This window comes from Nicotiana attenuata, chromosome 2 (assembly GCF_001879085.1).
Source record: "Nicotiana attenuata strain UT chromosome 2, NIATTr2, whole genome shotgun sequence".
Taxonomy (NCBI): domain Eukaryota; kingdom Viridiplantae; phylum Streptophyta; class Magnoliopsida; order Solanales; family Solanaceae; genus Nicotiana; species Nicotiana attenuata.
Window position 1 is genome coordinate 58,671,389 of NC_031990.1, and position 21,583 is coordinate 58,692,971.

General features: G+C 35.2%; 1 protein-coding gene, 1 long non-coding RNA gene and 1 pseudogene across 2 annotated transcripts; 1 reads left to right on the forward strand and 2 right to left on the reverse strand.

The window, feature by feature from the left end:
- On the reverse strand, positions 7,921–9,740 carry LOC109211080. The gene is made up of 2 exons (XR_002065659.1): positions 9,008–9,740; positions 7,921–8,126 (listed from the first exon to the last, which is right to left on the reverse strand). It is a non-coding gene; the product is annotated as an uncharacterized LOC109211080 (long non-coding RNA).
- LOC109211074 lies at positions 9,748–15,633 on the reverse strand (annotated as a pseudogene).
- LOC109220140 lies at positions 15,586–16,878 on the forward strand. The gene is made up of 2 exons (XM_019384605.1): positions 15,586–15,639; positions 16,267–16,878. Exons 1-2 carry the CDS (start codon positions 15,586–15,588, stop codon positions 16,876–16,878), a joined length of 666 nt encoding a protein of 221 aa, XP_019240150.1.

The window sequence follows — 21,583 nt, forward strand, 5'->3', positions numbered from 1 at the left end:
CAACAAATTCCGATGTTATTTTCTTTATAAAAATACATGGACAAATGGCATCATTTATATAACCTTCCTTTAATAAATACACACTAAGACGATTATACCACATTCGCCCTGATTGCTTTAGACCATACAAAGATCTTTGCAATTTGATTGAAAACATTTCCCGGGACTTTGAATTATATGCGTTAGGCCTTTTAAATCCCTCAGGAATTTTCATGTATATCTCATTATCAAGTGAGCCATAAAGGTAGGCGGTAACCACATCCACTAAATGCATGTCAAGCTTTTCACGGACAGCAAAACTAATGAGATAACGGAATGTTATAGCATCCATAACGGGTGAATATGTCTCTTCATAATCGACACCGGGCCTTTGTGAAAATCCTTGTGCAACAAGGCGTACCTTATATCTTTGTACCTCATTTTTATTATTCCTCTTGCGTACAAAGACCCATTTATAGCCAATAGGCTTAACACCATTAGGTGTTTGAACTACAGGCCCAAAAACTACATGTTTTGCAAGTGAATTCAACTCTGATTGGATTGTTTCTTGCCATTTTAGCCAATCAAGTCTTTGTCGACATTCTCCAACAGATTGAGGTTCAAGATCATCACTATCTTGCATACTGCTAGATGCAACATTATATGTAAAGACACAATCCACCACTATATCCAATCAATTCAAATCTGTTTCAATATCGACAGGATTTATTGATAGTTCCTTATTTTCTTGAGTCTCGGGCTCAGTGATTTCCTCATGAATCTCAGGATTGGTTAAATCGTGAATTTCTTCATGAGACTCTTTTGTAGTGACAACTTGATTATTTGTTTTCCTTTTTCTAGGATTTCGATCCTTAGAACCTAATGGTCTACCACGTTTTAGGCGTGCTTTTGACTCATTAGCTATTGCACTAGAAGATTGTCCAACAGGGACATCAATAGGATTGGAACTTTCTCTGCAGGGATATGTGATTTTGTTATCTTTTCAGATCCGTAAATGCATCTGGCATTTGATTTTCTATTTTTCGCAAGTGTATAATCTTTTGCACCTCTTTTTCACAAATAGAGGCACGTGGATCAAGATGAGACAATGATGGATTTTTTCACAAAATTTTCTGTTTGGTTTCACCATTTTCTCCCCCTAATTTTGGGGAAAATGTCTCACCGAATCGACAATCTGCCAATCGTGTAGTGAACAAATCCCCCGTTAATGTTTTGAGGTAGCGAATAATAGAGGGTGATTCAAACCCAACATATATTCCTAACCTTCTTTGGGGGCCCATTTTGGTGCGTTATGGCGGTGCTGCATGCACATATATACTGCGCATCCAACAATTCTTAAATGGATATATTAGGTTCATGACCCAAAACTAATTACACGGAGAATATTTATAATAATTTGTCGGTCTGAGACGAACTAGTATTGCTGCATGCAAAATGGTGTGATCCCAAACAGAAGTGGGCAACCTCGTTTTCATAAGTAACGGTCTTGCTATCAATTGCAGACGTTTAATTAAAGACTCTGCAAGGCCATTTTGAGTCTGAACTTGAGCTACATGATGTTCCACTTTTATCCCAATTGATAAGCAATAATCATTAAATGCTTAGGATGAAAATTCAGCAACATTATCAAGTCTAATAGATTTAATTGGATTAACGAGAAATTGTGCCCGAAATTGAATTATTTGTGCCATTAATTTTGCAAATGCGAGGTTGCGAGATGACAATAGGCACACATGAGACCATCTAGAAGATGCATCTATTAAGACCATAAAATATCTAAACGACCCACTAGGTCGGTGAATAGATCCACAAATGTCCCCTTGTATACATTCCAAAAATGCAGGGGACTCAATCTCAACCTTTGTTGGTGATGGTCTATTAATTAATAAGAACAAGCAACATAAGAGAATTTGCAAAGTACTTTCTAGTTCTTTAATATTTACCCATGTGAATTCTCTTTTATTTTTGCACATCATACCTAATTAACATGGCTAAACTAGCTATGCCAACTGAATAAAATATCAATATTGATAAACATTAGGTTTACACCATGACCTGTGCAATTATAAATAAACTCCAAGTTTATTATGATATGAGTTTTATATCAATAAACTTCCACTATTGTGGCATTGGAGGGGAGGGGGGACTTATGGAGATGGATTGATATGGGCTTTCTACTTCTTACCTAGTCACTTCTACTTGAACCGGTCAACGAGCGTTGTAACGATCCAAAGGAAAATCTCCTGGCTCAGCTTATTCAATTTCTGAAGTTAGATTGAAGATTGAGAGAGCCGGCCAGTACTGCTTTTAGCGAATGCATTCACGAGGCCGGTCCACGGCGGCTAAGAAGCTTGATCACTTTGTTGAATAAAGCAAGTTGACGTGATGATAGAATCTGGGTGAAGTGTCGCTACTTGGACCAGCGTTATCGGATTTGGGCTACTAAGTGGAACCATACCATTCAACTTGTCGTAAGATGCCCAGTTGGATCACTAATTCATAGATGGACAACCTCTTGAAAGGATCTCCCTCGAAAGGAGAATAAATACCATTGTAGCTAGGGTTTGTGCACATGAATTAATAGTCAAAGTATAAGGAAGATGGCATAGAGCATAGAATGAGATTGATGCTTCAAATGCCCAGTTTTCAGGGGTTGTAATAGAAGGAGCTGTGGCACTTTCGGAAAGGGGAATCAAACTAGGTTGTCTTCCTGTGGTTACTATTAGAACACAAGCCAAGGAACTCAAAACCACAACACAAGCACCTTTATTTACTAGTTTTGGAGTTTTCGCCCTTTGCTTCCGGCTTTGATGAAGGTAAATAGTCAAAAAAGTTTCCCGTAGAACGCGAGCGTTGAGGCTTTCATCGAAACAAAGAGAGAGGCCCAGCTGGTGCTTTTTTCTGTGTTAGCCAGGTGAAAGGCATGCTTGACTATAAATAGATTAGTGTATTAAGTAAGGGAACTCCTACTACTTCTATCTACCTACGTCATTCTTTCTTTCATAAATCAAGCAATTTTCCACGGTCAAGCCTAGTAGAGCTCCTAGTCCGGCAAGACTAGCAAAGATGCTAATTGTGGCAAAGGCAAATATGGCCTTAAGGATGATAACTGTCCATTAAAGCAAGTTGAAGGCCAAACTGATACAGCGAAAGATCCAGTTGATGGTCATGGTAACAGTATCGATCGGCCGGGACTGAAGCAGACCTTTCCTATTTTTTCATTAAAAAAAAAAAAAGGCTTCGCAGCCATACCTGCTTGCATTTTTTTTAAAAGTTTGGTAAGGGCTGCCAAGCTTGACTAATAGAATAGGGGTCCCAGTATAAGGAGGACCGAGAACTACATAGGGTCTGAGACTCACTTCCTTGAAAAGAGGGAGAGGGGTTATGTAGACAGTAGCCGTTCAAGAAATATGGTCCCCATTTCTTGCGTAAAAGCGATCAGAATTCGAATAGTCTGTCTGGCGTTTCCTCGCGTAAAGGACTACTTTTGCATCGGCTCTCTCTCGTTAGGTAATTACCGAGGTAAAAGCAGCTATCTCGGAAGTAAGTTTCCTCGCCATCTTAGTGGGACTAGTCTAAGACCAAAAACCTATCTCTAAAGTGGAGCCTAATTTAAGCTGTCAAACAAGTGATGATTGAAGGAAAGAAAAACCACTAGTAGGGATATGGATGGAGTCTCACTCAGTAAAGAGAGTTGTAGGATTCGTAAAATAGGAGAAGAGCACCCTTAGAATCTAATTTGAAGCGCCAGTAGTTGTAGCTGTGGCCACACCAACCCTTGAGTTCTTATCGCTCCGAATTCCGATCTATATGACCTCCGGGCGTTACAAAGTAAACCTCTTCCATAGAAGCAGGTAGTAACCTAACATTTAAGAATTTGTTCAAGGGGGGGCCCTCTGATCTATCAATGCAAAGATCTCAATGTGTGGCGTGATAAGGAATCCTAGAAAAGATCGATAGAGAAAGTATTAGTAGCATAACCAAAAAGCCTTCCTCGTCATTAATATCTTTGCTCGCGGCAATTGTGACCTCTCGGGAGAATCGATGGCTGCATCAATGATGCAGTGCTAGTACATCTGAGGAAAACTAAAAAGAAAGTCAGGGCGTCCGGTGGATGAAGTCTACCTTTGTAATGTAAGGCTGAAAAAAGGGGATAGCACTGGAGAGTCGGGAACTTTCACTGCAACTAAAGAGGCTCGCCCCTTATTTCACTAAAGCAAGAAGGGAGAAAGTTGACTTTGAGAAAGAAGGGCTTCTATTTAGATTAGTTTCTTAGTAAAAGATAAGGCAAGAAGCAAGGGCGTAGCAACTGCGCGAAGTTGCGCCTTAGCGCATCTTAAGTAGGAGGCTTAGCCCGCCCGCCTACCAATCAAAGAGGCTGAGAACCTTTCCCGGGTCAACCCACTCAATATCCGGGAGAGGGTAGGCTTTTGGCGGCCGCAGAGACGGCGGATAAGGCAGCGGATGATACGTACTTGAAAATAAGCAGATCATAGATAAGTTTTTTCCACCTTGCTTTGGACTTGAATGGATCTACATCTCCTCTGCCAGATTGATCCCATTAAGAGGGTCAACCGCATCTGCTTCCCCTATTATATAATCGGTCTCATCTCTCTCCAAACCTAACGTGGTAGTTTCCTATCATAGGGCTTTCTATCTATAGACTAAGCCATTACCAAGGAGCTAATTCGTTCAGAACTCAGTTGTCTTGTTCTCTATCGCAAACTAGGGTCGCGAACTGGAAAAATCCATCCTGTATCCCTGACTTGCCAGCTTGATCGCTCGGCCCCGTAACTTTGGGCCTGTCGATTTTTCTTTAATGGGTATGTTGTTTGGGCCTGATTGAAACACAATTTATTTGAAAAATTATAACAATCCCATTTTATTATGCGAAATGATACTGTATAGTTGCTCTCAGAATTTTATATATATATATATACATATATATATATATATATATATATTCTTTTATTTGTGTAGTACAAACAGGAGAATAAAGCGGGTAGCTTTTCACCTACATATTACCCCGCTATAAGTTGTAGCAATAGAAGATATTAAATCTTTCCTTTATTTATAGTCTCAAATATAACCAACCGCTTTCGTGAATACCTTAGAAACTCAATTAAGTTTCTTTGAGACTTACTACAACATAATGCCTTATTGATAATCAATTTTATTCCTCCAAAATAGTAATAATTGGCTCTTCCAAAGCTCTCAATTAATTTGGTACCACCACATATTCATCAACATCCACATGGTAAATATCTCTTTTAAAGAGAAAGTTATACCATTATGGTCATGGTCAGAATTCTATACAAGATTTGTTCCTTGCATTACTGTTGCCCTTTAATAATAATATTGCCAAAATATTTTGGCGTACAATAGGTATGTGACCAATGACAATTCATGCCATAATAATGACATTTTCTTATTTCCCCTCAAACCTCATTCTAGAGGTGAGTGTGGTATATTCACTACCACTAGCACGTTCATATTCTTCCAAGAATGAATATGTATTCATAAATCATATGTTGTCACATTCACATCATGAATGGACCATAATCATCCATATGTGCTTTACAAAATCTCATGTCAAATCGATGACAAATATTACTTTCACAAAGTGAAGAAGGATTATTTTGAGAATCTTTATTGTTCTCATTACCACAATGATGACGATTATAATTTCGTCTATTGCTACGTCCACATCCATTGATACATTCATAGTAAATTTTATCTTCTTTCAGACTTATCACATGCTGCTATCACATTATCTTAAGGGAATGAGAATGGAGAAAATTCAATGGAACGGGTTTTCAATAGTTTGCCCACAATCATACATGAATTTGATCATGGCAAGGCATATAAATTTTACCACTTTGGGTGGTTATAATTTCTTTCAAACTCCATTAGAGTTACAATCAAAATTTATCGTCTTTGGTTGTATTTAAAATCAAATTATAGAATGTCAAGAATTTAAAAGAGAAAAGTAAAGTAAAATACTTACCTTAAATCCAGAATTAATCATGACGGAAGTTCATGGAACAATTGACAATCATTATGCTGAATCCCAAAGCTTCTACTCAATTGGTTAGAGTCTCATGTTGATAACGTATTATGAAACAATAAAAGAAGAAGAAGATTGCAGAGCAAAATAAGGAGAGAATTCTTATTGATTTGGGATGAATTACAATGGAATAGAACCCTCTATTTATAGGGGAAAATTCACTTCGCCCCAACTAACAAAACCTAGAATCTCTCTCAAATATAGACATTCACCTTAAATACAATTCTATTTATAACATTTCCTAAATTATTTATTTTATCCTTTCTTTTTTTGCTCAATTCCTTGAATTACAACAAATGCATATTGCTGAATTATTCCGAGCTGTGCATCCATTTGATACTTAATTGCTGAATTATTATTGATAATCTTTTACTATTCTTCCTTTTGAAGTTTTGAATAAACTAATACCCATAAATTAAGAAAGAATTGAAATTTGAATAAAGTTATACACCATATGCTGGGTACTTATTAAGTTGAAAAAAATATATCTAAGGCTGTAAAAAGCGTCTTGCGATATATGAAAGTGTTTTCTTGGGCTTGACCTAACCATCACTCAGGGACTTTTAACCACCTTCTTTACATTCTCCGATGCCGACTGGGCTGGCTGTCCCGATAGCAGACAGTCTTATACCTTTCTTTGAGATTTAAACAAAAAAAATCATTTCTTATGAAATGTTTATTATTCGTTGATAGATCTAAAGCTTATGCCGTAGAAGCTGACATCAGGCTATTGGCCTTTTATCTGCATCTTCCCTCGTAGAATGGCGTCTTTTACTATAAGAAAAGACTTTCTCGGTGGAACAAAAAAAAATTGAGCTCTTTTTTTCGGTTGACCTTTAGCTGCGCGCGGCGGCTATGCGCATGTGTCCCAGTGACGTATGTTTTAGGGGAAAGCTTGTTATCACCGAGTTTCGGAAATTTCTTGGTTATTAAAAAAAAGAATACAACAAAATGAATGAACTATAATGTGAAGAGGGTTCAACACTTCAAAATCTTGGTCAATTTTCACTCTTTAACATGGAATAACATTCATTCTTTAGCTCAATGTCATTTCTATCGCTTCAAAGTGGTGACTCTTTTCATTCTAACGTCAAACTATTATATTTTCTAAATCCTACTGTACAAGCTGAGTATCCTGCTTTTTTACTGCTTTACGAAACTGTGTAAGCAAAAATAGGGATTAGTCTATCACTCTCCTCAATTCCTCTTGCGCAAAGTGAAATCAACGAAAATATCATCTCTACGGGGAATTATGACACCACCAAATCTAATGATCAAAGCCAAATTCTTCCTCAGCTTGACTGAGCAAATCTTGAGCCACTAGATCCGAAGTCGCTAAAGCCTCTAGCAGCATTTATGCCAAATGCTAGTAAAGGCTCATATTATTACTGCTAAAAATTTGAGAAATGTCCTAGCCCCATGCATTTATTATTATTTTCTGCAATTTTTTTTTTTTGGTAACAATTGTGAATATTACCATAACAAACAAAATAATCAATACATCTTAAGAGCACCTAGTTCCACAACCATCTTCTATGAGGAGAATCGTAAATGTTAGGCCTCTAACTGAGAACTAATTAGGTGAATCAAACTAAGCATCTATGAGATTTCCTAGACATTTTTACTAACTCTATTCTCTCTATCTATAGCTTCCTTCTTTTATCTGTCACTACTATTTGTCTATCTGTATTTACATTTATTCCCTTGGATATTTTCCAATTCCTTGCCCTCCATTTGTGATATATCAAATCACACCATATAGATATCACCACTTCCTTTTTGAATTTCTTCCAGTCTTCTGCAATAAAAATTTTAAATGAATATATACAAGAATTTGTAGTAAAACATCCATGTAAAAAAGCATAAGTAATTCATTAAATCCACACCAATAAAACAATTTTCAGTTCATGTATCTCATTCAATAAAAAATAAATCATTTGAATCCCATGTCATTTCAAGTCTAACAAGTGTCTCTTCAAGTCGTGATCTTCGCCAGTCTCATCGTGGTGATCAGAAGACCTTCTCGTCGTCATTCGCCTCTACTGTGACATGTTGTCTCCTGATTTATGATCAAAGAAATTAGTAGGTTAGCTTCAAATTTCGCTTTGGCTATTAAGAAGAATATTGCTTCTCTAAATGATGAAAGCCTTAACATGCTAAATTTATGAACATAGTCTTAGTCTATGACCGGAAACAATAAAAAGAAATGAGTATTAACATGATGACTAATAAGATATAGTCCTTTCACTAAGTTACAACATTCCATATGATTAGCATAAAGATCATCAACTGGTCTAGCTACAAACGCAAGAATACATGTCTATGCCTGTTACAATGATCAACAGGACAAGTAGATAAATATGCTAGTCACTTCTGCCCCCCTCCCCACCCCGAAAAACAAATTTTGGGTGAGAAGTGGGATATGAAAAAATTCCTTTTTTTCCCTTTCTTTTCTCACCCAATATAGAAAAGGAAAAGGTCTCACAGCAGCAATCAACCAGAACAATGCAAGTCAAGGGAATAAGACAATCACAAATAAGTAGCCCATCAACATGACAAAAAGATTAAACCATCCCAAAATATAAATGTCCAAGTTAAAGAAAACAAGTGATAGATCAATTAGAAGATACTATAAAAGGGCACCCCAATGGGTGTGATGTAGACAGACTACCGATAATGCAAGCATTAGTGGCAGCTTCCACGGCTCGAACCCGTGACCTATAGGTCACACGAAGATAACTTTACCGTTGCTCTAAGGCTCCCCTTCAAATTAAAAGATACTACATCTTCTACTATTTTAACCTCTGTAGCGAATACATTTTTTTTCCTCCTCAAAGAATTATGCGCATGGTTTCAAATACCACACTGGCCATATGATTAATATAATCATGTATCACATATATTTAGACTAAAGAAACTTTAACTAAAATAATCAGTTACCTTCCATCAAGTGAGGGATGGATGTAATTAACTCAAATGGATATTTACACCGAGGGCATGTCGGTTCCTTTTTGTAGGCAGCCCACTGAAGGTGCAACTGAACGCCAAAGTAAGGAGATACATATAGCTGTCAGGACTTTCCCATTATTACAAAAAATAAACTTGCAAAAGATGCCAAAGCGTAGAGAGTAATGCACGTATTAGAAGATCATTACAGCATCTACTAAGAAGGTGATGATCATTTTAAAAATTACTGATCTGTTGCAGAACACAACAATCAACAAAAATATATGAAGATCAAATTACACATATTTGAAAGAAGCGAACAGTACTGCAGCTTGAAGCGGCATCCTCCGCTCTATAGGTTGACGTAAAACTACAATCCCTATAACCAAGAGAACTCAGTTCATACAACAAAGCTCACATGAAAGGTTAAACAGCAGATATACCTGGCTAACTGCTAAAGAAGATAGATGGAGAAAAAGACACTCTTTCATCAGTTCATACAACAATTGGAAAATAAAGAGAAGGGTAGCCTAGCTTTCAGGTAAAGCCAAATAGCCTTGTCATGCTCAAAAATACAAATCCACTGTCATCCGTTATAAAGTTGACAGAGAAATTAGATACAGCAATACCACGATATATATAATTAAGAACCATAGAATGACTTCATTTACGGTACACTCTTGAGCCACTTAAAAAAAAGCATAAAGTAACATCAAGGATTAATTTCACTCGCCTGCAACTGGTATGCATCTTGACATACTGGTCATTGTCAAAGTCCACATAATGAAGGGCAGCAACCTGTCATTTTTTTTATTGAAGTTAGCAGCTTCATTGATGCCATCAAAAAGATGCAAAATGTAGTACAAAAGACAATACAAAATAAACTGAGTTAGCTCCATTACATGAGAGGCTATTCTAAGACCAGGAAGCTAACAAAGTTCAAGAAATTGTCGGGGGAATCTACATGGGACATATTGTGCCAACTAAAAAGATACATTAACAGAACAACCTGCCATATTAACACAGCAACCAAGACATATACTGAATCGCTTTGGATCAGATTAATTGTTAAAAGAAGCTCCACTAGTGATCTTTTCATAATATACCTCTGTTAGACATGAAGAAGTGCGTAGACCAGCCATGGTTGTGTATGCTCAAGTTGACTCTAATTTAACTCATAAATATAGAAATTAAAACTTATCAAAACCGAGTGTCTGAAAATGATGTCTCAACTTTTAAGGATTTAAAGAACTATTTTAAAAACCCCATACCCATTCCTCTTATTTTTAAAAAGTGACAATTCTATCAAACACCGAATAGGTTTTTAAATATATCCTCTAGAAGCAAACACCAACTAGTTTAGTATAAATAAATGAATCAGGATCAAAGCAAATCACAAGCAATATAGTAAAACAAATGAATCAAAATGAACCTAGTCTCCTTGGCGTAACCGGTAAAGTTGCTACCATGTGACCAAGAGGTCATGGATTCGAGCCGTGAAAATAGCCTCTTGCAGAAATGTAGGGTAAGGCTGCGTACAATAGACTCTTGTGGTTCGGCCCTTCCCCAGACCCCACGCATAGCGGGAACTTAGTGCACCGGGCTGCCCTAGTCTCCTATGATAATAAAATGAGTACAAAATAAACATTGTAAAATTTAGGGAAAATAAAACAGAAGAGTGCTTACTTCAAGGCAAAAATTGATGAAGAGACAGATGCTGGTTGAAGCAAGTATCAACAACAAAGAGCATGAGAAAATCAGATACCTATTCAGTCATAAAGAGAAAATAAAATCAGCGGCGAGTTTCAGCAAATTGATTTTGTACAACGAATTTCCCCTAAATTGATGTTCAATCAGCCGCGAGTTTCAGCAAATTGATTTTGTACAACGAATTCCCAAACTGATGTTCAATTAGCTGCGACTTTCAGCAAATTGATTTTGCACAACGAATTTCTCCTAAATTAATGTTCAATCAGCTGCGAGTTTCAGCACAAAGTTTCTCTAGATACCTTGATCTTCAGAATCAACGTACTTTGATAGGGTTTGGGAAAGTTCGATGAAGAGTCAACAGAAATACAAGTTATGGGGCGGGATGAGTTGGAGATAGGGAGGGAAATGAAAATGTATAGGGTTTGCTTTGGAGGGAAGATTAAAAACAAAAGTTGGCTCTTTTACTGGCCTTTTTTATTTAATTGTCAGTGAAACTATACCTTTTCTAGGCCAACAAATATATATATATATATATATTCCTTAAGACAGTGTTCATAATGAATACCCTTAAGAAATCTCTTGCAGTGAGAGAACTTGGTCATACTATGTATATAAGAAATGGAGAACAAGGCTAAATGGCGACAACAACGCCTTATAAGTTTATTAATCCTGGTAAACCTACGGTCCTACACCTTGGAATTCAGGGGAGGTCGGGCAAAATGAAGAGTCAGGCATTTTACTTGGATGACTCTCTTAGATTTTTCACCTTTTAGAGGCATAGTTTCTGCCCACTTGGGTGGCTTTTAATCCCCACTGCAACTGCATGAGTTTCTCTCTTGCACAGACGGAGGTTGAGTAGATCCAATTCCCGTTTGTGTTAGTCAGGGGGACATAGTCAATCATTTTGGTAATCAAGAGAGAGAAGAGGTGACTAAATGACTGGCATCAAGTCATCCATCAGGAGGAAAAGGTGAAGGAATGAGGGGGCTTTGACAGAGAACTTAGTACATCAACCTAAGCTTAACTATGCTTTATTAAACAGTTTGAGCATTACTTTCATTTGACATCTTGTCCAATATCTAAGCTCATACTCTAATCCTAACTTTGCTTCATATGTCAACCCCACAAAGCATGAACACAAAATAGATTGAGAAGTGACCACCATATACAAGATCACATGTTCTGACGAATGCTTTCTCAAGTCAATACTGAATAGCTTGATAAAAAAAATAAGGAGGATTTTAGATGGTTTACCATAAAACTAGTACATTAACCTTAGTTGAACCTTAAGAAGAATATAGATGGATTTCATAGTACTGTGCCAGGTGTTTACCCAAAATGTCTTACTTGATAACATATTGAAGAACACTAAATACAGTTATATCATCTTTTATTGAAAATTTCACAAATATTCTCGAAAGAAGAATCAATTATTTGATCTTATAGTAGATGTTAGAGTGCAAAAATACCTGAAGATGACTAGATACCAGTAAAAGACTATGTTAAATCAATCTTACGTTCATCTTGGTATGCACATGTCGAATAGTTTTGATACGGGAATGAAGATCTTGTACGGATTCCTCAAAATACTATATGAACCAAAAACACTAGGCATATAGTACTGGAGATTTACATGTATCCATGTCAGATACTTACACATATGAGTCCATGTGATATAGGTGGCAAATGATATATACTTATTATGCATGGGAATTATATTATTTCTCATAGTAAGAGTGCAATAGCATCTAATTTCCAAGACAAAGAATAGAAGAAAACATTCAAAATAAGAAGCGATTTACCTCAGTAAGCTTGCTTCTAAGGCAAAAGCAGTGTTCGAATCTCAGTTTTCCTGTTTCCCCAACTGCATTTCTTTTCCAGAGGGGAAAAACATAAACTTGCGCTAGACATAATAAAGTTGATAAAACCAAGGGAAAGAGTATTCACATTTTACTCTCTGGGTGAAACTCTGGGAAAAAATATTCACGTCTTATTTTCCGGGTGAAACTCTGGTAACATGTCAAGCAAGGAAGGATCCTCCGCTATAATGTCTATCAGTAACTCTGCTGTAGTTGCATCAAATGAGATAGTCTTCCCAGTCATTTCCTTTAAGAAGCCTTTATTCACTAATTTTGTTACTTCTGAGATATCCTCGCATAATGACATTGTAAGTTACATTGTCTGGCGAACATCCATCGTCCTCCATTTTTCTAAGCATATCTTTAGCTTCATCTAGCAACCCTTCTAGACAAAATCCATTAATCATTGTAGTGTACATTATTACGTCAGGATGTAAACCTACTACAGAAAGCTTCTCAAAAATGACACGAGCTTTGTTGAACTTTCCATTTTTGAACAATCCATCAATGACAATACCGTAAAGTTCAATGCCAGTGTCTTCTCCATTGCTTTCCAGCTTATGAAAGAGTGACATAGCTTCTTCAACAAGTCCATTCTTAAAATAACCACCAAGCAAGATGCGATGAGTACAAAAATCAGGTCTTTGCCCTGCCGATATCATATCAGCAAAGAAATTTTGTGCAACGTCGATTCTCCCAACTTCAAACAGACCTTGCAAAATAGTATTGTAGGTAATAATACTGGGTTCCAACCCCTTTCGAGAAATTTCAAGAAACATTTGCATGGCCTCATCTTTTTCTTCTTACAGTATCCATTTAGTAGTATGTTATAGATAATAATGTCGGGTTCAATGGTCTTATCTATCACGGAATTAAAAAAAATTCTCGCTCTATCCATTTGGCCACACAAGCAATATCCATCTATTATTGTATTGTAAGTGAATAAACTAGGCTCTACACCTTTTTCGATCACGTGTCTCATTATTTTCTCGGCGTCTGCAGCTTTTCCTTCTTTGCAAAGTCCATCGATCATTACGTTGAAGATGTAGAGACTTGGATAAATATTAAGATTAACCATCTCACATAACAAATTCCTAACATTTTCCCATTGACCAGACCTACACAAACCATCAATCAATGAATTATATGAGACGATGAATTATATGAGACGATGTCAGGAAGAATGCCTTTTTGTTTCATCTCATTCAAAAGGTTAATAGCATCATCTAGCAGTCTATTTTTGCAAAGGGCATGTATAACGATGTTATAGATGCATGTGTCGGGCTTAGTGCTCCCTTGTTCCATTAATCGGAGCAAGCTAAAAGCTTTTTGTGTATGGCCCTTTTTGCAAAGCCCATCCATGAAAATTGCATACATGACTTTGTTAGGCTCACAAATATTCTCCCTCGCCACCTTTCTAAATAAGTCAACGGCGTCTTTCAGCTTATTTTCAGCAAATAGTCCCCTTATTAGGCTGCTAAATGTAACAACATCAAATGCAATACCATTCTTCAAGAAAATGGCCAATACAGAAAATCCTAAATCAGCACGATGCATGAGTCAATAACTGTTAATCACTATATTCAAGATGAATTCATTAGCTGGAATACCTAATTTCTGCATTTCTCCAAAGAGAGAAACAACATCAGAGTAATGTTTCATATTTACCATAGTCCTCAACAATTTCGAGAAGCTGACAAGAGAGGGAAGAGGCTGCTCTCTGACCATTTGACGGAACGCACTCACAGCATCATCTAAGCACTTGACATTCTCAAAACTGCTAGAAACCCCAAGTCTACCCTTAATCGAAAATTGCTAGGAGATGAAGAATAATCTCTAGGCGCAATTGCGAAAGTAGAATGAGCAATCTCAGCATTGCAATGAGAAAAAGCCAAGAATGAGATGAAGGTATTACCGTGGCGAGGGTAACGAATAGCAACTGTCGCCATCTTCGCTTTCACTTCAATGGCTCTCCAATTTCTGCCAAAGGAAATACGGGCAGCCCACTCTTAATTTGCCCCAACTTTGGGGTAGCAAAGAAACAAAAGTGAAATGTGTTCCCACTCTCACATGTAGGGCTTGTTTTCGGTTTGAACTTGTTCCGCTTTGACATCCCGGTCCTTGTACTCCATAAAGTTTCATTCAGACACTTGAACTCAATCAAAACTAATATTTTAAACACCTCTGACCATTGACCAAGCTGATGTGGCATAAATATAACTGAGGTGGACAAAATGCTTGGTATACACGCGCATAGTGAGCGTGAAATGGTGGCTAAATCAGAAAATGACAAAAAATTAAAAAGAGAAAGAAAAAAAAGTATAACAACTCATATCACCTTCAACCCACCAACCTCTTCCATTTTGGTGCTGGCACCACGGCCTTCTCCCGTTCCACCACTACCTTCTCCACCACTACTACCGCCTTCAACTCTTCCATCATCACCTTAACCTCCCTAAATTTTAGAGCTGTTTTTGAGCCATTTCTTTTGCCTCCACCACTACCACCTCCACTATGACAGAGAACCGGCTCCTCTTCTCCCTATTTCTCCATCAATTTGGTCCAAATAGGAAAATAAATAATACAAAAATCTGATTAGTTGAAGTTTTGGTGTCTATTTTCGATGAATTTTTGGAGTTTTCAAATGGGTCGAGCTCAACAAATTTGCTTCTCAAAGGCAATATACCACCAACATAATTTAGACATTTACAAGCCTTCTTGTCCCCAGATTTCATGGCCTTAAACAATTCAAATCCTCCTTTGATATTTTCTTTTCATTATCCTTAAAGATTAAAGATTTTAGGCTATCAACAAAATTAGTTGTTGAATTATTACTCTTGGTGCATAATTTAGATTGGTACATTGAGTGGATTTGGGGGTTTTGACTTTTGTAACTTGGAAAAAATAGAGTAGAAAGAGCAGGTTAAATAGAGAAGGAAACCTTGAAGGGTGGAAGAAGTAGCTTGTCACCATTTAAGAATTTGTGAGCTTTCAAGGGTGAAAATGGTGCTGATGGCTAAAAGGCAAAGAGCTGAAAACGTGGAGAGAGAAGAAAAGGTATGCGGTCCTTTTTTTTTGGAAAAAAATAAATTGATTTGAAAATTTTATAAACAGTAAATTATGATATGGATGGTATTTATCTAGGTGGATCTGATGTGTCCTCTATATCATGGAGAGTGAACAACACACATGGTCGGAGGTGTTTAAAATATTAGTTTTGATGGAGTTCAAGTGTCTGAATGAAACTTTATGGAGTTTAGGGACCGGGATGTCAAACCAAAACAAGTACAGGTGTTTCCTAGGCTATTGTGCCAATACCAAACAAGTAAGTCAATTCTTTAAATATTGGAACCAAATCAAATTAATTAAGTTGGTTATTTATCCATTTAATTTTTGTCTGTTTTTTTGGTTATTTATCCATTTTTTCCTTAAATATAAGACATACACTACCAAATACATATTCCGGGGACTACATTTTCAACGTAACACTATCAAATCAATTGTTCTTTAAGAAATTTATTATTTACCAAGATATATTGATGATAATTGAATCAAATAGTGATGAATAATTTAAGTACTCAATTAAAAATTGATTATTTTTAGCATAAAATAAATTCTTGTTCTTAGCAAAAGAAAACGACCAATCAAACTAGAATGTAAAGGCAAAGAATTAGATTATTTCAGGCTAAGAAGTACTTTACAAAGGTTGGAATGAATGAAGATGATGACCAGCAAATGGAGAAATGCTCAATCAGGGGACTATACAGATCATTACAAGGTGTATTTCAAAAAGTAACATGGAGGAAACTAGTGTGCAATAACAAAGGACGGCCAAAGTGGATATTCATATTGAGACTAGCAATCCAACAACGGCTAGCTACCAAAGATTGGCTGGCAAGATGGGGGGTAGATATAGATCAAACATGCTCTCTGTGTAATAAGGAAAATGAGACAGTGCAGCATATATTCTTCAAGTGTGAGATTACAGGGAAGATATGGAATGGTCTGCTGAGATGGCAAGGGATTCAAAGTTCACACAACAACCGGCAGGACGTGATTACATGGATGGTGAAGGCGACTAAAGGCAAAAGTTCAAGAGCAGCTAGCAGAATGACATTAGCAGCAGCAGTGTATCATTGTTGGCAGGAAAGGAATTTTGTGATTTTTCAAAAAAAGAGAAGGACAACCACTTCTTTAATCAAGCACATTATCCAGGAAGTGCACATAAGGGCAGCAAGGTTCCCTTATCTAGATAAGGTGATGACTACTTTGAACTGGTATCCCGAAATTAGTTAGAATAGAACAGTAGTGGAAGTTGATGGAGTTATAGAAGAAGTCAATGCTAGATATCACCCTACTGGGGCTTCATGTCCAGTAGGTGATATACTAGGCAAAGTTTGTAATAATTTAGATGAGTTGTAAATATCGCTACTTGGTAATAAAATTCTTATTTACCAAAAAAAAAAGAGAATTAGATTATTATAATAGCAAAAAATTAGACTAAAAATACAAACGACTAATATGTACCATAAAATTTTAGAAACTTTATATAAAAATATACATACATATAGGTGTAATAATAAACTTAAATAGTTTTTTCTATAGTCGATTTGATTTGGTTTTTTCCGATTATTTTTTTATTAAAACCAAAATTAAATCAAATTTGATCGTTTTTAAAATTAAAACCAAAACCAAATCAAACCTAAAAAGTATCATTTTTTTTGGTTGGTTTGGTCCGATTTTTCGGATTTTTACAAACACCCCTGCTCACATCTCTTGCTATTAGATGATAATTTTTTATGCAAGTAATCCCAATATATTTCTCTAATGTTACTAATTTTACTTTTTTGACTGTTACTTATAGTTATTATTTTATGTAATTTGAGATAGAGTAAAATTTCCTTAATGTATAGTATAAATATTGAACTTATTTTCTTTATACCATTAAATAGCTCTTTACCATCCAAAGCATAATGATCAAACTCAAAAATCGACCAAGTCGAATGGAATAAGCAATAATAATAATAATAATAATAATAATAATAATAATAATAATAATAATAATAATAATAATAATAATATTTATCTCGAAAATATCAGTAACAATTAAATTTGATTTGTGGTTTAAAGATACGTGATTAGTGTTACATCCCGTATTTTGAGTGGAACTTTTTTTGTAACTTATCTTCAATAAGTAACCATAGCAAGCCCATAAAAATATTATCAATTTTGATGGTGGCAGTCTAATCACATCAATCTCTAGCCTGTTTGATTTTCTCTATATTTACATATCAAGAATCATGTGAATACCATGCATACCCAACACGAACAAACAATGTAGACACAATGTTATCACATGACTTAAAATATTGGTGTGACAGAACATTATTTTTTTTGCTAATCTTTTACATGTTCAAACACCCTTTCTGTTTCGTATTTTAAAAGTTACTCTTGAAACTTTAATTTTTTGATATTTTTTTCTTTCTAGTGTACTTCGGCATAATTGGTATAATACTATGATTTAAATTTGTAGTACTTTTGAGCATTCTGTTGCATACAATGATCCTAGTATTAAAATATGAATAAAGATAACAACCTTGATACCGTTAGATATTATGTCAGTGTGATATTTTCTTTTAAGTGAAGTATTTTAGTAAAAGTTTTATAAGTATAATCTTGGATAGTTACCATTATTACTATTTCCGGATATGGTAAATTATACACATAATATAAGAAAGTTTATGAGATTTTCTTTATTTTAAAGATCGAAATTATTTTCTCACAAGAAAAGAAGGTTACCTTTTTTACCATTTTAAGAATTACGCGTACGAAAATTTGTACTCTTTATATGAGATTAGGAAAATTAGAAGTTGAGAAAATATATGTATTTTTACATGGACGTTTTAATAAAATAATAATGTATGTATTTATTTTGTATGGTACTACGTGACCATGATATTAAAGTGTATTATAGTAAGTTGTATAAAGTGTATTAAAAATAAATAGCATTTTAAGTAATTTAAGGTAATTTTTAATTATGCGGGTAATTGACAATTATCTAAAATATCTTGGATAAGACCAACACGTGGCAAATTTTTGCCTTAGCAAAGTATATGACTCATGACTTAATTGATACAGGTGGACAAGTAGTGAATCACTAGAAATGATCTATCTATCTATTATTAAAAAGAAAGAAGTCAGTGTTGCATTAAGAAAATGCCATGTGAAATTTTAGGATAAATTATTTAAGTTAGGTAAAATTAGTATTTGAATTTGAATTTCAAAAAAAAAATAATATACAAACTGTGCAAACTAAAACTGCTTTTAATATTCATAACTCGATAGAGGCTAATTCGGAAACCGTTTTTAATTCTCAACATAAGTCATCTTTTTTGGAACTCCCACAATCCCACTTTTCATCTGACAATAACCACCATCAACACACTTCATCTTTCTTCCAAAGTCTCTCAAAGAGCATATTAAATCCAGCTTTTTGGATCCTTTTCCATGAAAAAAAAAATCACTTTCCACATCAAGCGATATCACAAACAGAATCAGAAACAATGCTTAAAAACTTTGTTACGAAAGGTATGTTCTTTGTTTACACTAGCATCTCTTAAATACCTTTTATATATTTTTTTTAGTTGCAAGCTATAAGTAATAAGACCATTAGAGTAAAAATTTTATTAATCGTTGATCTATTTTGTATATAAATGGGTAAAAAGATAATTTTGGTGATAATGATGGTATATAAATTCAGGTATAAGTTATGAAGTCTTTATAGTGAAACATCTACTGTAAAAGAGTAAAAAAAAAGTATCGTATAAATTTAGCTTCTAAAAGGACTTGATCAAATGAGTTGCTTAGAGAAGTTCAACAGTAATCGAGTTCTTAGCATTACGTTCCAAACAATGCCTATAGACGAAGTGCTTCGTTTCAGATCAATTCTTCGCTGCAATCGCTTCGATCCACCCCCTCGGTGAAAAACCGTAATACGCCCTGAGGAATTCCTACCAGCAGACTTCCCTGTACTCAAAGTGAATTGTCTAAGTGCTCTCCTTTGTCTCATTGTTTATCTCGTAATCATTCGATTCCGCCCCTAAAGCTAGCTCCTACTCCTCCTCCTTCTCCTTTAGGATAGGATCCTCCTTGGTCCTTTTTACATAACACTCTCGGCCGCCCAAGAGGACTGGCTATCTTTCTCTTTATACGCAATATCTTGAAAGGCAAAGAAAAACATCTACCTTGGCAACGTCATTGACTGATATTCAAAAGTTGAAAGTGTAGAAGGGTAGATTCTTCCCAGTCGATAGTCAAGTACTGGGACTAAATTTTAAGATGATTGATTTATTCTTGAACTTATAGCCAAAATCACGAATTCCTTTGGTCTCGTGTACTGGATGCACTAGCAATTTTTGCCGATCTTTAAGGAAGTCTTGATCATCTACATATATGTTTAAACAAATCCTTTGTGAAGTACAATATTTTAGAAACGCTAAGTGAAATATAACCATGAATTAATCTATGGGCTTGTGACATGGTTCAGTGACCAACATGCATATCTCTACTTAGATGTTGAAATAGTGAAGAGGCGAGAGAAGTAGAGAAGATATTCTCTTCGATTTAGTTCATTTCTTTATCGGGATATCGCAAAATTGAGGTTCGGGGAAGGTGGGAATCAAAGTTTGATTTTTTTAATATATGAGTAGAACGCTATACATGCCTATCTTAGTCGTTTCCAAATTCTTCGTTTTTTTTAATATATGAGTAAAACGTTATACATGCCTATCTTAGTCTTTCCAAATTCTTCGTTTTGTTTGAGGAAAGGTGCCAAGTAATATAGAGAAGTGCTCATGTAAAATAATGAGAATCATACTATTAATTTATTATTCTAATAGTCCGTAAGTTCTCTGTTCACTGACCATTAGGAAAGTTGTGCATATTATTGCCTCTACTTTAAAACAAAATTTTATATACATAAGAACATTTTTGAAGTCTTCCCCTTTAAAATTTTGCATTTTATATTTTCATATTTTACCATAATTTATTTTTATTAAAATATTTGGTTAATTTTATTATTAGTTATACAACTAATTATGCATATAAAATATATTTTGTAGACATGAGAACATGGCATCTTGAACCCTCCAAAAATACAAACTATTATGTCGAAAGTGAAGAAAATGATGTAATAATTGAGACTGTTGAGTGGTCTTTCCCAAGAATTGAATTATGGATTCAAGCTGCACATCCCGTCCCCTAATGTTTACGGTTCGTACCTCGCACATAGCGGGAGCTTAGTACACCGGACTGCCCTTTAGTAAATTGAAAAGAACAGCAGTGTTCCATTGAAATCTTAATTGAATAGACAACTTAGTATGTCTGTATAGACTACAAGTGGAATGTGCAATAAGGGGATAACTTCTCTAGCAAAGCCTATAGCTGACCTGGGGAATAGAAGTAGCATTAGTAATTATCTTAGATAAATATACGCCTATAAATTTACACATGACATGATAATTACAAAATAACAAAGAATATAAAGATGATGAAGAGTACCCAGGTATGATAACTATATCTTTGCACACGTTTATTATAATTAAAGAAGAATCTATATTGACAAATATAGATGTATATATTAAAAATCCATCCCTATTAATTGATTTAACTACTACTGTCTAATTCTGAAGCCTCAATATTACAGAGAAAAGTTATGTTAATATTAAGAAGATAACTGTATCAACAACCTCATAGTGACTTCCTTTGACGTTTATCGATTTTTTTGGGGATAAATCTAATTTGACCTTTAAACATTTGGGAGGAACATATGTTTAGTTGTATTATGGAAGGTGGACTTGACAGCTATGTATTCTTCTATTTTTGGATTGAGACCTTTTACGAGAATGTAAGAATGCTCTTTTCTTATATATATATATATATATATATATATATATATATATATATATATATATATATATATATATATATATATATATATATG